The 21,058-nt window shown below is 29.1% G+C and overlaps 2 protein-coding genes across 9 annotated transcripts; both read left to right on the top strand.

Annotated features, from left to right (window-relative positions):
* The first annotated feature begins 711 nt into the window (after positions 1–711).
* LOC130670979 (uncharacterized) lies at positions 712–2,882 on the top strand. The gene is made up of 2 exons (XM_057474629.1): positions 712–870; positions 1,452–2,882. The coding sequence occupies exon 2, from the start codon at positions 1,457–1,459 to the stop codon at positions 2,492–2,494; it is 1,038 nt and encodes a 345-aa protein (XP_057330612.1). The 5' UTR covers positions 712–870; positions 1,452–1,456; the 3' UTR covers positions 2,495–2,882.
* A 2,661-nt stretch (positions 2,883–5,543) lies between these two features.
* LOC130670786 (mitogen-activated protein kinase kinase kinase 15) lies at positions 5,544–20,566 on the top strand. 8 transcript variants are annotated; one of them, XM_057474308.1, is made up of 14 exons: positions 5,544–5,690; positions 6,079–6,177; positions 6,288–6,404; positions 7,912–9,999; positions 11,295–11,432; positions 12,832–12,998; positions 13,067–13,162; positions 13,252–13,391; positions 14,126–14,299; positions 15,008–15,115; positions 16,598–17,142; positions 18,475–18,805; positions 18,929–19,088; positions 20,139–20,566. In XM_057474308.1, exons 3-14 carry the CDS (start codon positions 6,368–6,370, stop codon positions 20,277–20,279), a joined length of 4,125 nt encoding a protein of 1,374 aa, XP_057330291.1. In that variant the 5' UTR covers positions 5,544–5,690; positions 6,079–6,177; positions 6,288–6,367; the 3' UTR covers positions 20,280–20,566. The 8 variants fall into 8 exon arrangements, with proteins under 8 accessions (XP_057330291.1, XP_057330289.1, XP_057330290.1 ...); XM_057474306.1 differs by having other exon boundaries at positions 6,283–6,404; XM_057474307.1 differs by lacking the exon at positions 5,544–5,690 and adding an exon at positions 5,853–6,009.
* The last annotated feature ends 492 nt before the right edge of the window (positions 20,567–21,058 follow it).

The following is a 21,058-nucleotide window of genomic DNA, read 5'->3' as shown; positions in this document are numbered from 1 at the left end:
TCAAATAATTTATAAGGATGCATTCCGAAATGCGGTGCGAGCAGCTGTAGCGTAGCGCATTTCGGATTGCACCCTAATTAATTATTCTCATTACTTGCGCGGTAAATTTAAATATTTGAAAAATAAATTATTGGAAATTGGAGAAAACTAAAAATCGTACGTCAAAATAAAATGGTGGCAGAATGTGATAGAAAAATATTTAAAAAATGAAAAAAAAAAAAAAACACGCGTGTTTGAACAAACCTTGGTGAGGAAATAATATGCAGAAGGGAGTCCTAATACGCTTGGAGATTTGAATTAAACTGCTCCAAGTACATTACAGCTAAAAAAAACGTCACTTGACTGCTATTTCCCACCAGACGATGCTAGATGATTTTGCTCAGGAACTTGGAAGATATCAGCATCAGCAATTCGCAACACTTTACACTAACACTGAACACTAAACACTTCACTACACCACAGACACTTTGCACAATTTAAATTTTACAAACACTGCACATTTTAATTAAACAATTACTATGAGCAATAAATTTAATGGATAATTCCGCGAATTAACTGCGATACTGTGTTCCTATTTAAACGTAAAGAAAGATCTGGACTACTACTGCCGTTGTCGTTGATCTGACTGCCGCTATTGGATCATCAGTTGAAACAAAGCAGTCGATTTTATGCTCACATTCCATTTACTTTTTGTCATTTCTGCTAGACGTCACTACCGCTCATAGTCATTTTGCTATAAGTCATATTTTGGTTAAATGTAATTGCAAGCTTGCAACCCTGCGACAGCAAAACACATGAAAATTTGTGTAATTTTATCATCAAACAAACAGAGAACTCATTAGCACCAAAATTCATCCAGTCAACATAAACGTGAGTAATTTTTTTTACAAAAACAAAATAACAATTAATTATCCTATCTAATTTCTACAAAAAAATTTTCATTTTCATTTCCAATGTATCGTTAAAAATAAAAAATAAAAATTTTTTTTTGTTTCTAAAAATTAAATTCATTTTCATTTGTAAACATAAAATCCTAACCATAAATTTTATTAAATTAAATTTATATATAAATTTAATTATCACCACAATATCGATTAATTATAATGATACTAAAAATCCAGACCAACAATTAATATTTTTTCTTTTTTTAAACAAATTACAAAAAATTTTACGGGTGTTAATGTAACTGACAAGTAGACATTTTTGAGTCAATAAAAAAAATGTACATCAGAAAAAATTTTAAAATTCGTATTTAGAAAATTGAAACATCAGTACGCACATTTTTTTAAATTTACAAACTGTCTCATGTCGGTTACATAAAATTTAAAAACAATCAGATTTTAAAAAGTCCGTTTTTAAAGTTTTTTTTTATATCGGAATAAAAAAAATGTCACTTGTCTAATGGTCGTATCATCATCAATATAAATAATAAATACAATTTACAATTACAGTTACAATGGAAGACAATTCAAATCTCCAAGTCGAGGCCCCAATGACCGTAATTGAAAAACCATCAGAAGATCACGAGGAATTAGAACGTAGAGGAAAAATTTTCACCCACTCCCTAACTTGTGACAGCAAAGAATGTCCTCATACTGACTGCCCGCGGTTTAGATCACTGCGATTACATCGTAATAATTGTGACAACGTTCATCCGATTCTTTGTTACCCTTGCAGGTATTGGCTCGTTTTCTTAAAGTATCACATAAAAAATTGCAGTACTACGTCATGTCCACTGATGGAATGTATGAGAGCTAAAATAGTACGTCAGCATGTCGTGAATATGCGAGATTTAAAGCTCCCGAAAATAAATTCAAAGTCTGGTTGGTCTCGCAGAGGTAAATTTTCTTGCCCATCAACTGCCAGCGGTAAAATAATGAAGCAGCATTTAAATGCCATAAAGCATAGAGTTCAGCAGGCGCAGGTTCTTCGTGGACTGGCTTCCATGAGTATCGATAGTTCATGTGGCTCTGGTGTAAATAATAATTCGTTGACTGAAAAAACTGTCAGTCTCAATAACGGAAGCATCGATTTATTAAAACGAATTGAAGCCATTGTTAAATGTCACTTTACTGATCTCCATCCACTCAATCCACCAAATCGTAACCCACATGCACGAGCAAATTTTTTTAAATATGTCGATAGTTATAAGTCAGCAGTTGTACCTCTTTCTGCGCGCACTGTTTATTCAGGTTTTGAATTTCTGTTCAGTCCAGTTAAATTTGTTAAAAAAGTTGGCGATGTTACTTCACAGATGCAAACTGTTTCTATTGAACGCGATAATCGTAGTATTGGTTTTTCAATTCCAAGATGTAATCGTGTTTCTATTCAAGAGCTCGATTTGTCTGCCATGAGCTTGACCGACAATAAACCGGGAGCTAGTATTGAAGAAATAAATAAAATAGAAATGGATAAAATTCAGCAGGATAAATTACTTGAAGAAATGGCGGCTATGAATATTGATGGTCACGTTTCTAATTCTGATACCAGTTAGTTTTGTTAATGGACAAAATTTATAGATAAAGATCTGGAAGATGGTGGTGGAAAAAAAACATTTTTGCCCTTTTTAATATAATTAAAGTTCTTACTTGCGGACTAGTGATAATTTTTAAAAAAACATGCGGGCTTAATTTTCAAAAAAGTTTTTAATTTTTCAAACGATTTTTGTAATCAGTAACAGAATTTACTTATCAACGCAAAATAATTCTTTTGATTTTGTCCGATGACTAAGGACTTGATTGCACAAAATTTTCAGTAAAGAAAAGCAAAAAGTATTTGAATTAAGACTCGTCTATTGGCGCTGATTATTCTAAGGTTCATTTCTTTATCCACAGAATAATAAATATTTTAAAATAAATATAAAGTAATTTATACCATTAAAATGTTATAATTTTACCCCCGTATAATCAATTGCCCAGTTTCCTTTCCTAAAGAAATTTTTTTTATTAATTATAGGGTAATTAAATTTTACTTTTAGGTGATAAGTGAGAGTATAACTGCGGTTTTTTTATAGGTCTCGTTTCAAAAGAATTTTTGTAAAATTTATTCCAAGATAACGATAGATTTTTTTTTTATATCAAAGTTTTACTTATTATTGACTTGAAAAAAATCAACGATGCGATAAACTGATACATGGTGGCCAAATTTCTGTAAAACTTGGAAATGTCGGAAATATAAATATACTGGAAAAATCAGGGAAAAGTCAGGGAATTTCATCACAAAGGAAAAATTTTAACTTTCTTTTCTTTTGACTGAAAAAATCTGATAAATTTCTTTTTCTGTCGAAACTGTTCAAAAAGTGGCGGGCGCGAATAAGATTGTAAAATCATCTTGAAAAAAAATTAGTAGAAATTTATTCCAATAGCGAAAAAATGAAGCAGTGAGAATTTAAAAAGCTGTTAGAAAAAAAAAGTCTTAGTAGAAACCAATCGTCAGGATCTTCAGCTATTAACATCCACATTGACAAGTTAAAAAACCAAAAACATTAAAAGTATACACAAGTATTGAACTAATAAGTTTCACTATATTTATTATTCGCGTACTTGATTAATATTTTATTGATATTCTATAAAACGTTCTTATTTATGAAATTTATTATAGTGAAAATGAAAAGTTTATTTATATTTTATTATAGAGTAAGTTATATAACACCATAGATTTAAAATAAAAAATAAAAAATAATTCATTTAATAAATAAAAAAAACCTATGGACATTGACAAATAATAAAATAAAGTTTCATTTAACGACAATGATTGATTATTTATTGAACTGACTTGTACCATTTTATTGTGAATTAAATAAATATTTCCAATTATTTAATATCACTGCATTTGGTCAGGGAATTTTTTAATTATTTTACTGGAATACCTGGAAAAGTCAGGTAATTTAAGTTTAAAAAATCTGTGGTCACCATGTAATAATTTATTTAAAAAATAAGTCCGCATGCATTTATTACTGCGGGTCTTAAAATAGTTTGCCCCGATTACTGATGATTCTGAAGTTAGCAGACAATTAAAAATTTTCAAATGTTTTTTCAACAAATTGTTTACAAGAAAAAAGAAAACCAAAAATATGCACATGGGGAAAATTTTAAAAAGTATAAGTACAATTTTTTCAAATATTTTTTTTTATAATTTATCGTTTTGAAAAAAAATTCAAAAATTATTAGACTTCAGCTAACTTCAGTAGCATAATTACTGCGGCTAACTAAATTACGAAATAGTTATTTTGCGCTTATGACCTTATTTACAAATTATCAACTTGTTTATTATACAAAATACTGTTTATTTAAATAGAATTTTATATTAGTTATCATACAAGAAACTCAGCTGTCACTCAAAGTGTCAGAAACAGGGCTCTTTACCTTATATGTGTACTAAAAATTCTGTTTTGTTTTTTTTATAATAAATTTTGATTTAAATTTTTGTAAATCGAGTATTTTCTTATTTTACGAAGAAAACCTTTTCTTTATCTTTAATTAAATATCTAATTAATAGATAAAAAAAAATTTTAATATATATAAGTTATATGTGAACTTTTTGTTGGACACTCGCTTTGTAGTTTTAAATTTTCGCGCGTGCGCACTTTGGGTCGCTTCACTATTTGAATTTTTGGCTCATTTTCCATTTGCTTTTTGTCATTTCCACTAGATGTCACTTCCTCTCATAGCCATTTTAGCTACAAGTCATTTTGGGTAAACGTAAATTGGGAGCCTTGCGTGCAAGCCTACAAAATTTGATACTAAAATTAACCGACGTCTATTAACTTCTGGATTTTTTTCAAAACGATAAATTATAAAAAAAGAAAAATTATACTTATAGTTTTTTAAATTTTCTACATGTGCATATTTTCAATTTTCTTTTAGTTTAAAATTGAATCGTTGCAAGAAAATTTCAAAAATTTTGAACTGTCTGCTAACTTATGATCCTGAGTCAACCGACAATTAAAAATTACCGGATTTTTTTTTCAACCCTTCAATTACAGAAAAAAATATGCACACATAGAAAATCTAAAAAAAACTATAGGTGCAATTTTTTTATTTTAAATATTTTTTTTTTTATAATTTTCTGTCTAATAAAAATCAAAAAATTATTAGACCTCGGCTAACTTCGACCATAAAAATTTTGATAGTTTTTTGATTTATTTTAAAACGATAAATTATAAAAAAAAAAATTTTTTAAATTGGACCTAGTTTTTTAAATTTTCTAAATGCGCATATTTATATTTTTTTCATAATCGAATTCTTTAAAAAAAAATTCAAAAATTTTTATCGTCTGTCACTTTCAGGATCACAAATTTCATGATCCTGAAGTTGACGGACAATTAATAATTTTTGAATTTTTTATTTTCAACAAATCAATTAAAAAAAAAACTAAAAATTTGCACATACAGAAAATTTAAAAACTACAAGTGCAATTTTTTCAATTATTTTTTTTTTATAATTTACCGTTTTTAAAAAATTCAAAAAATTATTAGATGTCAGCTGACTTCAGTATCGTAAAATTTCCTGAAAGATGTCAGCGCGCGTACTTTCTCACAACAAAGCAAAAAGTTTATTTATATCCACAATATATTTTTAAACATTATAAAATAATATTTCATAAATTTACTTATCAATATATATATATTTTTTAAATATATAACAATAATTATTTAAATTAACATCAATTATGTCAATTAAATTACCAGAGTAAGTAAAAATATTAAATCTCGACATTTGTCTCTTATATAAATACATATGTTCATATATGTTCATATGTGTATTTAAAACCCGTTTGTATACACATATACCTATATATATACATGTTTTTAAAATATATATCAGTGTGTTGGATTATACTAAAGCTAGTGTTGAAGATTTCAATAGCCAGTTAATACTAAGAAGTCATTACCTACTAAATTTAATGTCTTTTATTTTAGTAAATTGTTTTGTGTAGCCTCTGGTTATCGCAATAATTATCAGCTACTAATTAATATCCTCAGTATTATTAATAGTCGCGTAATAACCGGTAAAATAGCTTCGAAACAATAAATATTATCAATGGAATTTTAATTGTTATTTAAATTTTTATTTACAGATTACAGTCAACAAGAACATCGTTGAGTGGTCGTTTTATAATTAAGTATTCAGATACTTATAAATACATGAACGATATAAATATAATTTTTAAGTAAACGTAAGTTTATTTTTGTTAAAACAAATCCTTGTTTATATTTTGTATTAGAAAATTTAACCATTAATTTTTTGAAAAAAAAATTAGTAATTTAATTTTGTTTTCAAGTTCAGTAGACCTACTTACTGATAAATATATATAATATTTTGTGGAACAAAGTATTTATAATAATAATAATAATAGAGGATCAAAAATGCCGTCAACTTGCGGGGACGTACAAGAAATTTCAGGTAAAGTTTTATTTTTGTTTTGTTAAGTGTTGGTGCTGGTGGTAAAATGCATGTGTTTGATTGTGAAAGTGTTGCTTATTTTCGAGATGGACTTATAGGTTTTAATATTCATTTATTTACCGCCAAATTTATTAACACTTCTTTTTTTATAAGATTGAAATGAGCTAACGTTTAATGATTTTTGATTTTTTTTTAAAACGATAAATTGTAGATAAAATATTTCTAAAAATTGTACCTATGGATTCTTTAGTTTTCTACGTGTGCATATTTTGGTTTTTTTATTTTTTAAAATTAAATTGGTGAAAAAAAATATGATACGAAAGTTAGCAGACGTCTAACAATTTTTGGATTTTTTTTTGGACGATAAAATATGAAAAAAAAATATTTGAAAAAATTGCACCTGTAGTTTTTTAAATTTTCTACATGTGCATATTTTTGTATTTATTTTTTGGCAATTGATTTGTTGAAATACGAAAATTCAAAAATTTTTAAATGTCTGCTAATTTCAGGATTATAAAATAAATTCAAAAGTTGAGAATTGTCTGCTAACTTCAGGATTATTTTCATATGATATTAAAATTAGCCGACGTCTAATGATTTTTGAATTTTTTTTAAGACGGGAACTTGTGTAGAAAAAATATTTCTAAAAATTGCACCAATAAATTCTTTAGTTTTCTACATGTGCATATTTTGGTTTTTTAATTTTTTTAAATTAAATTAGTAAAAAAAAATTCAAAAATTAATAATTGTCTGCTAATTCCAAGATTATTTTTTTATTTATTTATCAAAATTAATTATTTTTAATCAGTAATTTTTTAAATCCTCTATGAAATTAATAATTTGTCAGTCAAATAGTAGATTTTAGTCATTTAAAATCCTCTGTATTAATTAAAAAATTTTATTTATTAACAAAAAAAAAATAATTAGAAATAACAAAAAAGATCGCGCTCTAAAAACTTATCTATTAATTGTTTAAGTAAATTATGACGTCTAATTAACTTTTTAGTCTCAGTAATTAGGACTTTTACTCTGTAATTTTAATTAATAAAATCGACAATTAAATTTTTACATGCGCTATCGATATTAAATTGTCTCGTTTAAATAATCTCTAGGTATTTAAACTCTAAGATGTTCTTGAAGATCGGAACTTTTTTCGCGCAACGAATAAAAAAAAATTTGAAAGTAAAAAATCTACTGGATGACTAGATTTTTGAAATCTCAGCCGAAAATTACTGACCCCCAACTACCCCTTAAGCAGTCGAATTACGTGATTTTTTTTTTCCATTGTTGCGCGAAAAACATTCCGACCTTCAGATGCATACTCTCAGCAGGTTCTAATCCCGGTAATTGTGAAAAATATTCTGTCCGACAATTGAAAGAATACGATTTCCGACTCTGCGTACTTCCAGTCAATTTTACCCTCATTTAAAATATCTTTTTTTCATATAATTAATTTTTATTTTAAGTTTATTTAATATAATTATCAATAAAATAATAATTTTTACAGTAATACCAGCCCATATGAGTGTACTAGACGGACAGTCAAGTACCGACAGCGTAGGAACATACAGCGATGTATCCGGAAACACAACAATATCAACAAAACCAAAGATCCAGGTGGTCTGTGTGATTGATCTCAGCCAGCCAGAGAACCTCAACCACCGGAAACGCGCATTAGAGGAAATAAAACAAGCGTGTTCCCTAGTAAACACCAGTTTCAAACCAGTGCAGTTTGAAAAACTCGACTTCGGGGAGACAAATGTTCTGGATTTATTTTACAACGCGGATGTTGCTGTTGTCGACTTGAGCGTCCGAGATCAGCAGTCAGCTCTATTCTACCATTTAGGCGTGCGGGAGAGCTTTGGTATGAAAGAAAACATAATGCTGTTCAATGACATCGACAATGAAGCAACCGTGCGTTTGAAAGTGTCCTGCTGCAACTACACATTTGTCTCTTACCGCGTGCTCGAATGCGGCACTTGCGTTGCCACAAAAACTTTGACAACCGCCCGAGCTGGTGAAGAAATTCTCGATCCTAAGCAGCATTTGACATTGCGGTTAAAAAAATTACTCCAAGATGTCGAGGTGCAATCGAAGGCACACATGAAAGAAAAATTTCTCGCGGATTTACGAAAAGCCCGCGAAAGTTTTTCCGGAGTTGAATTAGCGCGTGCGCTAAATAACATGCGCAAACGTCTTGATGACCCCAATGTATTGTCTGGGGAAGTGATACTGAATGTACTGATATCATTTCGCGAGATTCAAGATTACGATGCGATGGTACAGCTCGTAGAAGATCTCCACACTATTCCTAATCACAAAACTTACATAAACACACCAATGATCTGTTATCTTTACAGTTTCGCTCTCAGCCGTCGTAACAAAGAGGGTGATCGTGAACGTGCCGTTCGTCTTGTCGAGAAAGCGCTCGAAAAAAAAGAAAATCACGTACCCGATATGCTCTGTCTCTGTGGGCGTATTTACAAAGACAGATTTGTTGAAAGCCGTCATACTGACCAGGAAAGTTTGAAAAACGCAATCCACTGGTACCGCAAAGGCTTTGAAGTTCAGCCGAACGAGTATGCGGGTGTCAATTTAGCGACACTGCTGGTAATTGCGGGAAATGAATTTTCTACAAGTGAAGAGCTGCAGCATATTGGGATGGTGCTAAATAATTTAATTGGTAAGAAAGGAAGTCTGTCGAGTCTTAAAGAGTACTGGGATATCGCGACATTCTTTGAGATCAGTGTCCTAGCTCAGGACTACGCCAAAGCAATCCAAGCTGCTGAGTGTATGTTCAAATTAAAGGCGCCAAATTGGTATTTGAAATCGACAATTGGTAATATTTCCCTGATAAATAGATTTAGAAAAAAAAATGAAGAGGGTGAGCTGTCACCCGAGGAACAAATATTTAGTTTCTGGATGGATTATTTTATTGAAGCGACAAAGAATGACGTAAATAATTATATACGATTTCCGTTATTGATACTCGAGCCGTCTAAAATATTGATGCCGTCTTACGTCAATGTAAATCTGGGTGCTGAAGAAAAGTCTATTCAAATAGTCAACATATGTTTGAATTGTTTAAAAAATAATTGCAAGCAGGTTCACGATTGGCTGTTTACTGCCAATATGATTCGTAGTGTCAGTTTATACAAACGCGATAAAAGATGTTTGTTTTTGTACGTCCATGAAAATTCAGACGACTTTCAAATGTATTTTCCGTCTGAATTGTGCAGGCAGAGGTTTTATGATCTGGTGCTGGAGATGACGGCTGATCAGGAGGGAATGGTCACTAATTTAGACGCTTATATGACTGATGGACAGATTAAATATGAGTATGAGCTGGATGATCAGAACAAACGCACGGTACTTGGCAAGGGTACTTATGGGATTGTTTATGCGGCGCGTGATTTAAATACACAGGTCAGAATCGCTGTCAAGGAAATACGAGAGAAAAATCTGGGCGATGTGCAGCCACTTCATGAGGAAATTAAACTGCATAGTCAGCTGAGGCATCGTAATATTGTTCAGTATCTGGGATCGATAAGTGAGGATGGATATTTTAAAATATTTATGGAACAAGTACCTGGAGGTAATTTTATTTTATTTTTTTACTGGGGCTAGTGGGGAAGGGAAAATAAATTAAGGGGAAGAGAGCAATGATGGGGTCTACAATTTTATTTTAACACAGAGGTAACATGGGCATGATGGGGTAATTCGGGACACTTGAGTTTCTTTTGAAAAATTTTAGATCCGGCTGTCAAATTTTTGTTTAATCAAAATAAGTTTGGAAATTATTTTTTATCAAAAAAATAAAGAAGGGGAGAGAGGAAGTGGGCTTCAAATTTTTTTTTAATACAAGGGGGCAACATGGACATACGGTGGCAATTTAGACCACTAGATATTTTTTTGAAAATTTTAAATCAGGCCGATAAATTTTTGTTTAATCAAAATAAGTTTGGAAATTATTTTTTATCAAAAAAATAAAGAAAGGGGAGAGAGTAAAAGTGGGCTCCCAATTTTTTTAATACAAGGGGGTAACATGGACATACTGAGGCAATTTGGACCACTCGATATTTTTTTGAAAATTTAAAATCAGGCCGATAAATTTTTGTTTAATTAAAATAAGTTTGAAAAAATTTAAATTCTTTATTTTTTCATAAAAAAAATAAAGGAGAGAGGAAGTGGGCTTCTAATTTTTTTTAATACAAGGGGCAACATGGACATACTGAGAAAATTTGGGCCATTCAAAATGTTGCAAAATTTTAAATTCGGCTGACAATTTTTTTTTGAATCAAAATAAGTTTGAAAAAATTTGAATAAATTATTTATTTATTTCTTTTTTTTTTGGATAGAGGGGAGAGTAAAAGTGAGCCCCAATTTTTTTTCTAACACAAGGGGGCAACATGGACATAATGGGGCAATTTTGGCCACTCAAAATTTAAAATTCGGCTGACAAATTTTTGTTAAATCTAAATAAGTTTGAAAAAATTTGAATCAATAATTTTTTTTTTTTTTTTAAGGATAGAGGGGAGAGTAAAAATGACCCCCAATTTTTTTTCTAATACAAAGGGGCAACATGGACATAATGGGGCAATTTAGGCCACTTAAAATTTCAAATTCGACTGACAAATTTTTGTCAAATCAAAATAAGTTTGAAAAAATTTGAATAAATTATTTTTCATCAACAAAATAAAAGTAATCAGTGAAAAATACTCAAACTAATAGATATCATTTTTTTACGCTGTCCATTTTGCCTCTTTCTATTTGTTATTCAGAGCTAGCTGAAGATTTTAAAAAAGTTATAAGAGCATTAAATTATTATATTTATGAACTTGGTATAAATTTCATTGGATTAAATAAACAACTGATGTATATTATGTCTAGGTAGTTTATCTGCTTTGTTAAGATCAAAGTGGGGACCACTCAAGGAGAACGAATCAACGATATCGTATTACACTAAGCAAATTCTTGAAGGATTGAAATATCTGCACGATCAAAAGATCGTTCACCGTGATATTAAAGGTATGCATTTTATTACTATCATTTTTATTGTTTGATAACAGCACAAAAATATATGAATATTTATTACTTTATAATCTATATTATTAAGATAATAAATATTTTTGCGGTCATCTAATATCTTTGTGATAAAATTTAAAATTCACGCTGGCAATCAACCGGGAAAATTTGGAAATGTCAAGAAAAATCAAAAAATTTTTTTAATTTTTAAAAATACTGATTTTAATTAAAGTATTTGTGTTTAATTTCAGTCATTACTTTTTTATACAAAATAATTATTCATTATTTTTTTTATCTAAAATTACTCTTGGAGTTTTTTTATTTTTTTCATAATTACGAGAGTTAAAAAATGGTCAGAAAATTTTTTTTTTAATCAGAGTAGAAGTAAAAAAATTGAACGAATAAAATTCGGTAAAAAAATTATCCAGGGTGGCCACGAACCGGGAAAACCGAGAATATTGGGAATTATCAGGGAATTTAATGCAACCGGGAAATATCATCAAAATGTCAGAGAATTTCGAAAAGTATCCGGGAATTAAATTGTAACTTCAAAATTTAAAAAATTTTAAATTATACACTAAAAAAATTAAGGGATATTAAAAAAATTTCAAATTTTAAAGTGATTTTCAACAGGTTGTAACTCGAAGGAAAATGGTCATACGACAAAAACAAAAAAGGCAAATTGTAGCTTCAAGTGTCTAGTTTTCTGATCTGGTCTTTAAATTTTTTTATTATGTGCGGTTCCGGAGTAATCCTAAGAAAACTATCGAAAAAGAAATTTACCAAATTTTTGCTCGTCTTAAAAACGGTCTTCGAGCTTCAATAAATTTTTTTTCGATAATTATGATTGATTTTTGATTGCTCCGGAACCGTGCAAAATAAAAAAATTTAAAGAGCCAGATCAGAAAACTAGACACTTGAAGCTACAGTTTGACTTTTTGTTTTTATTGTACGACCATTTTCCTTCCGAGTCACAAACTGTTAAAAATTAATAAAAAATTTGAAATTTTTTTAATATCCCTTAATTTTTGTAACCAGTGTATTTTGAATTTATTTAAATCATAAAATTTCTTATTAAATATTTTAACTTATACATTTTTAACATCGAATAATCAAAAGTAGGCAACATTAATTTATTTCTTATGGTTTCTCTTATGATTTAATTATCAAATTTAATTATTAAAAATGAAAATATAATAAAAACTTAGAATATCTAAATGATACGAATAAAATTTCTAAATCAGGGAAAAATGTGAAAAACTTTACTGGAAAACCGGGAAATATCAGGGAATTTTGAAATCATTTCTTTATGGCCACCCTGTTATACTTAAATAACTAATTTTTAGTCTACTAATAATTTATTGACTTGAATATTTTAAAAGTAAATAAATTTTTTGTTTAGGTGACAATGTACTGGTCAATACATACAGCGGAGTTGTTAAAATATCAGACTTCGGAATGTCTAAACGACTGGCCGGACTTTGTCCAAGTACTGAAACATTTACCGGGACATTGCAGTACATGGCACCAGAAGTTATTGACAAAGGACAGCGTGGCTACGGCGCACCGGTAACTAGACAATAAATATTTAAAAATGAAATAAAAATTCCAGAGTAAAATAATTTATTTTCTTTCAGGCGGATGTATGGTCATTGGGTTGCACGGTAGTAGAAATGGCGACAGGAAAGCCTCCCTTCATCGAGCTCGGTTCGCCTCAGGCTGCAGTATTCAAGGTAAACTCGTGGGTGTGGAACAATTTACTAGATTATATATTTATTTAATATCCATGTTATTTATCATTACTATTATTATGGTAATTTAGGTGGGATATTACAAGATACATCCGGAAATACCGTCGGAGTTATCAGAGCGAGCTAAGAATTTTATATTACGTTGTTTTGAACCCAATCCAGATGTCAGAGCTCCTGCTGCAGTTCTTCTAGATGACCCATTTTTATATGAGTAATTTTCTTTTTTATTTATATATTTTTTTATTTTCGTGTAAAAAAAATTGGTTGCAAAAACTTTCAAAAAATGTTCAGTCTAATTACGAAATTGATACGATTCTGAACTTTAAGTTGAAAATTTTTGGAAAATTCGAAAGCGAAAAATTTTAAATTAATGAAAGTTTTTCCTGCGCGTTTTATTTTTTTTTTTTTTTTAACAAAAAAAATTGATGGAAATTTTTTACTTTTATTAGAACTTTTTGGGAAGATCAGTTTTTTTTCACTTTTTGACTGAAAAATTCAAAAAATTCGAATCAATTTTGCTTGAAAAATTTCAAAAAAAAAAAACCACAAGAAAATTCGACTAATTAAAAATTTCTTACACTTGTAATTATTTTGAAGATACAAAAATGTCAAACTCAAAATTTAGAATTATCTCAATTTTGAAAGTTCACTGTCGGAAAAATTTTTGGATTTAATTTTTTTATTATACCAAAATTAGCCAACATTTAATAATTTTTTGATTTTTTAAAAATGATAAATTATAAAAAAAAAAAATATTTCAAAAAATTGCACTCATAGTTTTTTTAATTTTCTACATGTACATATATTTATTTATTTTTTTTTTCGTTTTAAATTGAATTGTTGACAAAAAATCCACAAATTGTCAACTATCTGCTAACTTCAAGATCATATTTTTTTTCATGGGTTTATCAGCTAAACAATTTTATTTAATTTTTTTTTAAATAGAAAGAAAAAAAGTTCACGTTTACCAGCACCACCGGATTTCAGTCGCAGTATTTCAGTGCCGGGTGATCGGATTGAACGACTGAATAACAACAACATTAACAACAATAATCGAGATAAAATAAACAATAATATTATTTCAACTCCACCGATCCAAGCATCACAATCCGATGACAGGTAAAATATATTTTTTATAAATAAAACTTAGATATTTATTTATTGTCTTGATATGTTTTTTATAAAATGTCTGTAAATTTTATATTTGTTATTTTTTGCAAAGCAGACATTAATAAATCATCAATGTGGTGGCTTAGGTAACGCAGTGGTTTGCATGCTATAAATTAATAGCTTATTATTATTAATTATTGTAAAGTAAAAGTTTCAATATTTATTTAAATTATCATTTTTCTGGGAAATGTTTTTTCAATACATTTGACGTTAGACAAAAAAGCGCCGTAATTATTGATTACGTTTTGTGACGACTTCTGGTGCATTTTATTTATTTATGTAAAATATTTTTAATAATTAAATAATTAATTTGAACTTTCGGATGTCCGAATAATTCAAAATTTCAAATAGTTTAAAATATTCTAATTATTTGCAAGTTTTAAAATTATTTTTAAATTTTCTAATTAATAGAAAAATTCACGATACTGAAATTTAATTCAAATCTAATAGTAAAAAAATTTACGATTAATAAGAAAATTTATTAGGTCTCTTTATTTAATTTAATTTCTTATATATTTAAAAATATTGGAACATTTATTTTACACAATAGCAACTAGCAATTTAGATAAATTTGTTAATAAGTCATTAATTATTATTATAAAATATATAAGTAGATAATTATATAAAAAAAAAAAATATTCATTAAAATGCTAAAAGTATAATATGTAGCGGAGTGATGACCAAATCAAGTCCATTGAAAGATCGGAGTCCAGCACATCTTTTGTCTCCCATCAGAATTCCTACTGCTTCTTTATCTTTCAACAGGTATAGTAATTAGTAATTTATTAACTTGCTAATTGGATTTATATTTTATTTAAGGGCATCCCAAGTAGCACAGAGACAACTTTCAGATGTTTTTTAAAAGAAGAAGACAAACTTTTTTAAATAAATAAGACGTACAGATATTGGTCCTAGAAGTCGTGGAAAATTTGTCTTCTTTTTCGCGCCTTAAAAAAGTCATCGCAGTTGACAACTCGGTCAAATGACATTTAAAATTAATTTTTTGCCGCCGTTTGAGTCAAATCTTTCAGTTAGATATTTTTTCGGTAACAAATTTCTGATGTTTTGTCATCATTTTAGTACCTTATAGATAGGTCCAAAAACAGCCTCAAAATTGCTATCTTATAGATGTCAAAAAGCCGTGTGTTACTTGGGACACTTAGACAGTGCCCCCTCCTCCACATTTTTTAAAAATATTGAATGACTCAGCTGTCAGACTGTATTAAAATTTAATTAATTAATTAATTAACGAAAAACTAAAGCATTAATTGAAAAAAGGACAATTTTATCGAGATGTAAATTTTTAAAATATTAGTTATAATTGACATCAATTAGGAGCTAAACGAAATTTGTTATATAAATTTCAGTAAAATTATCCTAATTAGCACAGGCAACTTTAAGATGTTTTTTAAAAGGATGACAAATTTTATTTTGTCTCAGCTAAATTTTTTTATGTAAATAAGACGTACAGGTGTTGGTCCTAGAAGTCATAAAAAATTTATTTTCTTTTTCCTGTCTTGAAAAAGTCATTTCAATTAAAAAATCGTTTAGATGACATTTGACATTTATTTGTTATTTACTTTTGGTCGTCACTTTTGTCGTCTTTTAAGCAGATATTTTTTCGATGACAAATTTCTGATGTTTTCTATGGATGTCAATTATTAGATATTTTATTATGGATGTCAATTACTAGATGTTTTATTAAGGATGTCAATTATTGGATGTTTTATTATAGATTATTAGGGATGCCAATATTATAATTAGAATTTTTAAATTTGTAGGCCAAAATTTAATACCAAATTTCGTTCAACTCCTAATTGATAACAATTGTGAGTAATTTTTCTAAAAATTTACATCAGCAAAATTTGCTGGTTGTCCTTTTTTCAATTAAAACTTCAATTTTTTTTATTTAATTACTAAAATTTGAATTCGGCAGTGACAGTTCTAGTTCACTGAGTATTTAAAAAAAGTGGCGGGGACAGAGAGTCTGAGAAAGCTCTTAAAGAAAATAATTTATTAATTAGAGAAAATTTTTCGTTGCTCAGATATAAATTAATAATAATTAATTATGCTTAATATGTGCGAAGATTAAATAGTCGAGGGTTAACTGCCTCTGATTGTTTGTGTAAACGCTTAGATTGTGTAGTTTGTCTTGTTATTATTTTTTTTATTAATTATTAATTAATTAATTAATCAATCAATTAATTATAAATCAGAGAAATAAAATTTAATTTAATTTTTTCTTAGCACACTTGGAAGCACGCCATCGATAGACACAAGCGAAGAAGTGGGCTGCACTATGACGCGACGCAGTTCTTCAGGTGGATTAATGTCACCGGAAGTCGAATTGACTGGGCAGCCTGGACAGAAAGGCGCCGGTGAAGAGCAAGAGGGTTTTTATTTACTTAAAAAAGACAGCCAGCGGCGGATGACCCTAACGAGGGTACTGAGTCAGGATGAGGCGACGCTCTGCAAAGTTTGGATGCGAAATATCGTCCAAGATGGGGGACAAACTGTAATACGCATGCCGCATTTAGAACTTCTGATGCGTGGCTTACGTGATTATATATCTGATCGCAATCAAGACTCAATTACTACGGCATTGCGTACACTTAAAGAAGAATTGGAGTTTGACTCGACGACAATTAATCAGCTACAATTGGCTATTTATTTATTTCAAACTGCTGTTAATGAAGTTCTCAGAATGCACAGTATTAAACCCCACTGGATGTTTGCCTTAGATAATCTCGTTAGAAATGCCGTTCAAACTGCAATCACTGTATTGTCACCTGGTAAATATTTTATGACAATTAATAATGAGTGTCATTAATAATTCATGTTACTTCTCGAGTTCCAGTTAAAAAAAAAAAAAATTACGCATACAGAGTAAATAAGGATATGAGTGTAAATGTAGCAGACAAATAGAGTAAATAATTTTGAAATAATATTTATAAAAAATGCACTTATTAATTACAAAATTATTTACATGCGCATTTTTTAAAAATATTATTTTATTAATTATTTACTGGATTTATTAATAATTTTAAATTTGTCTGATGTCTGCTACATTCACACTCGTAATAAGGATTACATTTAAGGGGGGAAGCTGGTCTGAGACACAAAGCAAAGAGCAAATTTTTGTAAATTTTTTTTTCAGAGTACCTTCGTTGTTAAAATTTTAAAAATTTGTGACATTATTAAGCATCATTCCAAGAATATTCTGATGAATTTTCATAAAAAAATATTGAAAAATAAGCCAATGGTAGAGGGGAGAGACGAGTCACCTAAAAGAAGTCTCCATGTTGTAGGCAGGATAACTCATGACTGCTTCATCTGAATCAAAAAAGCAAAAAAGTTTCTTTAGTACATAAGTTTATCTTAGATTTGAACGAAGATTTGAACAAAAGGAAGAATTGTTGGGAAAAATCCGAGTTTTTTGATTGCACCTTTACCAAAAATTCAAAAATGAATATTTTGTTTATTCCTTCGTTCAAATCCAAGATAAACTTATGTACGAAAGAAATCTTTTTGGTTTTTTGATTTCAAATGAGACAGTCATAAGTTATCCTGCCTACGGCATGGAGACTTTTTTATGGGTGACTCGTCTCTCCCCACTACCACTGGCTTATTTTTCAATATTTTTTCATGAAAATTTAGCAGAACATTCTTGGAATGATGCTTAATAATGTCACAAATTTTAAGAATTCTAACAACGGAAGTACTCTGAAAAAAAAAATCACAAAAATATTCTTTTTTTTTGTATCTCAGACCCCTTTCCCCCCTTTAAGTAACGAAAAATTATTTTTTCGTAGATTCGTTCCTGAGCTCTAGTTTCCTCCGACAAAAATTTGAATTATTAAAAAAAACAAAAATTTTAAATCGTTCACTAGAAAATTTACGAATAATTCGCAGTTCGAATCGAATAGTTGGCTTCAATTCGACACGAATAATTCGTAATTTCAAACTTTTCGCCCACCCCTACAAAATATATTTATTAATTTCACAAAAGTCAAAAATATTTTCTCTGGTTTTGGAGGGAAATTTTAAAAATATAAAAAAAAATTAAACTTAACAATAATTAGATTCATTATTTATTTATTAAATCATTATAATTTTTTTTTTAGAACTTGGTGCCGGTTTAATTGATCAAGAGCGAGTCCAAACTGGTGCGGACGGTCACGAAGAAGGTTCAACCTCCGCTATGTCAACCGTTAACTCTTTAAAATCACACAAGACTGTCGATTCAGTGGACAACAATAAATATTGGCGGGAATATCATGAACAAATGAGCCACTTGAAGTCAGACAACATAAAACTGATTCAAGAATTGCTTGAGAGTCAGAAAATCTATCATTCGTTGCTACAAAACGCATTGGAGGAACAGAGAGCACAAATAGGCCTGCTGACTCATCTCTGCGAGGACATAAGTAGGAAATTCTCACGACAAGAATCCGGGTAACAAATTTTTTTTATTATATTTATATTAATAATTAAAATGTAATAGATATTAATTGATCGCTGCTGGGTAAATTAATTAAATGTCTATCTTAATTGATTGTTTGATGTGTTCAATTAAAGATACAACTCAAGTGTGTGTGGTAACGCATCTTCCCCACAAACCTCGTCAGTGTTCTTGCCTCAAATTAGTGTCACAGATCACAATAGCCCGTCAAATACTGACGGCAAACTCGTTGAATGGCTTCAAGGTCTTGGCATAGACGATATGTCTATCGAAAGGGTAATTATAGATATACTACTAAATACTCTGTCATCAATTTATTCATTAATTATCATGTCTTTAATTTTTTTTTTAATAATAAACATTTAAGGACATTCTCAGCCAGCCCCCCCCCCCACCCTCACCCACACTTTTTAAAAATATGCAATGACTTACTGTCATAAGTGGATTAAAATTCTATTAATTAAAAAAAAAAAAGTTAAAACCTTAATTCGCAGAGATAGAATTTAAAAAAAATTACTTAGTTATCAATTAGAAGTTGAAAAAAATTTTTGAACAAATTTTAGTCTACAAAATTTGAAAAATCAAATTACAGTCGAACTCCATTAACTCGGACAGCTACGGAGGAGCGGAAATTTGATAGAATTTTTGAGTTAACAGATGTCCCTTCTCCCTTAAAAAGTAAAATTTGACGCATGCGCTCTTACATCTGCATGAATGATGACATGTAAATATACACAGACACATACAAATGTATAGCATCGGATGAGAGACAGCGTGCTCGTAGTGGAGGTCAAGATTGAGGGGAAGATCCGAGTTAATGGAGTTTGACTGCATTGCCTAAGGTCATAAAATCTATACTTGTTTACTTTTCTTATAGAAAATGAATCTTTTGAACTCAATATATAATTCACACTACGGCTTAAACTAAATATTCTTTACGATGTTCGGAATAATATTTCAAATAGAATACAGTCGAACTCTATTATCCCGGAACTTCCCCTCAATCTTGACCCCCACTACGAGCACGCCGTCTCCCACCCATTGCTATACATTTGTATGTGTCTGTGTATATTTACATGTCATCATTCATGCAGATGTAAGAGCGCATGCGTCAAATTTTACTTTTTAAGGGAGAAGGGGCATCCGTTAACTCGGAAATTCCAAGAAATTTCCGATCCTCCATAGACTAGCTGTCCGAGTTAATGGAGTTCGACTGTAATTTAAAATAAAGATCAAATTTTTCATAGAGAATCCAACAATTTAAAATTTAAAATTAATTTTTTCACTAGTTTTTAATATTATCATGTATCAATTTATTTTTTTTAGATTTTATATGAAGAATACACATTAGAAGATATTCTAATTAACATTTGTAGAGAAGATTTACGAAGAATAAGACTCAAAGGTGGTATCGAATTGAAAATATGGACGGCTGTTATGTCACACCGTAATAAAAGTAGTAATTAATTCATCAAGTTGACTAATTTTCTTGGTTTTATTACTAAATATTGATATTTTTTAGTTGTAATTATAATTAATTGTGACATTTTGTACAGTATACATTTTTTTTAGAATTTATCAAGCTAAGTGTTGACTATTGATCACAGAGTCTACTGTTAACTTTTTAAACAATTTATAGCTATTTAGTGCACTTTTTTTTATTTGTCATTCATTTTTTTTCTATGTATTCATAGTACATATTTTTTTTATTTTTTATTTCATACATCATTAATTATTATTATTATTATTATTTTTTAAAATGAAAGTACAAAATTTCTTTAGTGAAATCAAGAGAAATTAAATATTTTAAACAATTTTACAATGAACTAGTGCCTTAGTACATAAATAATTATATTTTTTTTCTAACAGATTATTTTTTAGTTAAATAATTTGAAGTGTTCAACTAATTGAAGTAATTTTATAATAATTAATAACAAATAGTCTTCCTTAAATGTACAAAGTCATAATAAAATTTAATTAATTGACAAAATTTTTTTTTTTATTACAGAACTTCAATTTCAGAATGACGTTGAAAGAAAATTTTATCAGCTTTAATTTACTTTAATATTACGTTGATTCATATCCATTTTAATAATAACGAGCAACCTCCAGTCACTACGTGATTGCCCAAATATTACTGCTAAATTTATAAAATACGCAAAAAAAAAGAATTTCTCGCCGCAACAAAATTATAATTTGCACCAAGAAATTTTATGCATTATCAATTAAATACAAAAATTATCTTG

Source organism: Microplitis mediator, chromosome 7 (assembly GCF_029852145.1).
Source record: "Microplitis mediator isolate UGA2020A chromosome 7, iyMicMedi2.1, whole genome shotgun sequence".
In the NCBI taxonomy this organism is placed as follows: Eukaryota; Metazoa; Arthropoda; class Insecta; order Hymenoptera; family Braconidae; genus Microplitis; species Microplitis mediator.
The sequence above is the reverse complement of the archived record's forward strand: the minus strand, read 5'-3'. Positions and strand labels throughout refer to the sequence as shown.

Bases quoted from the DNA above. Each gene is read 5' to 3' on its own strand.
- LOC130670979 (XM_057474629.1), top strand. From the start codon at position 1,457: ATGGAAGACAATTCAAATCTCCAAGTCGAGGCCCCAATGACCGTAATT.
- LOC130670786 (XM_057474303.1), top strand. From the start codon at position 6,451: ATGCATGTGTTTGATTGTGAAAGTGTTGCTTATTTTCGAGATGGACTT. The intron at 14,300-15,007 runs GTAAAATATATT...AAATGCTAAAAG, and splicing joins GCATCACAATCCGATGACAG to TATAATATGTAGCGGAGTGA. The intron at 19,089-20,138 runs GTAATTATAGAT...TATTTTTTTTAG, and splicing joins ACGATATGTCTATCGAAAGG to ATTTTATATGAAGAATACAC.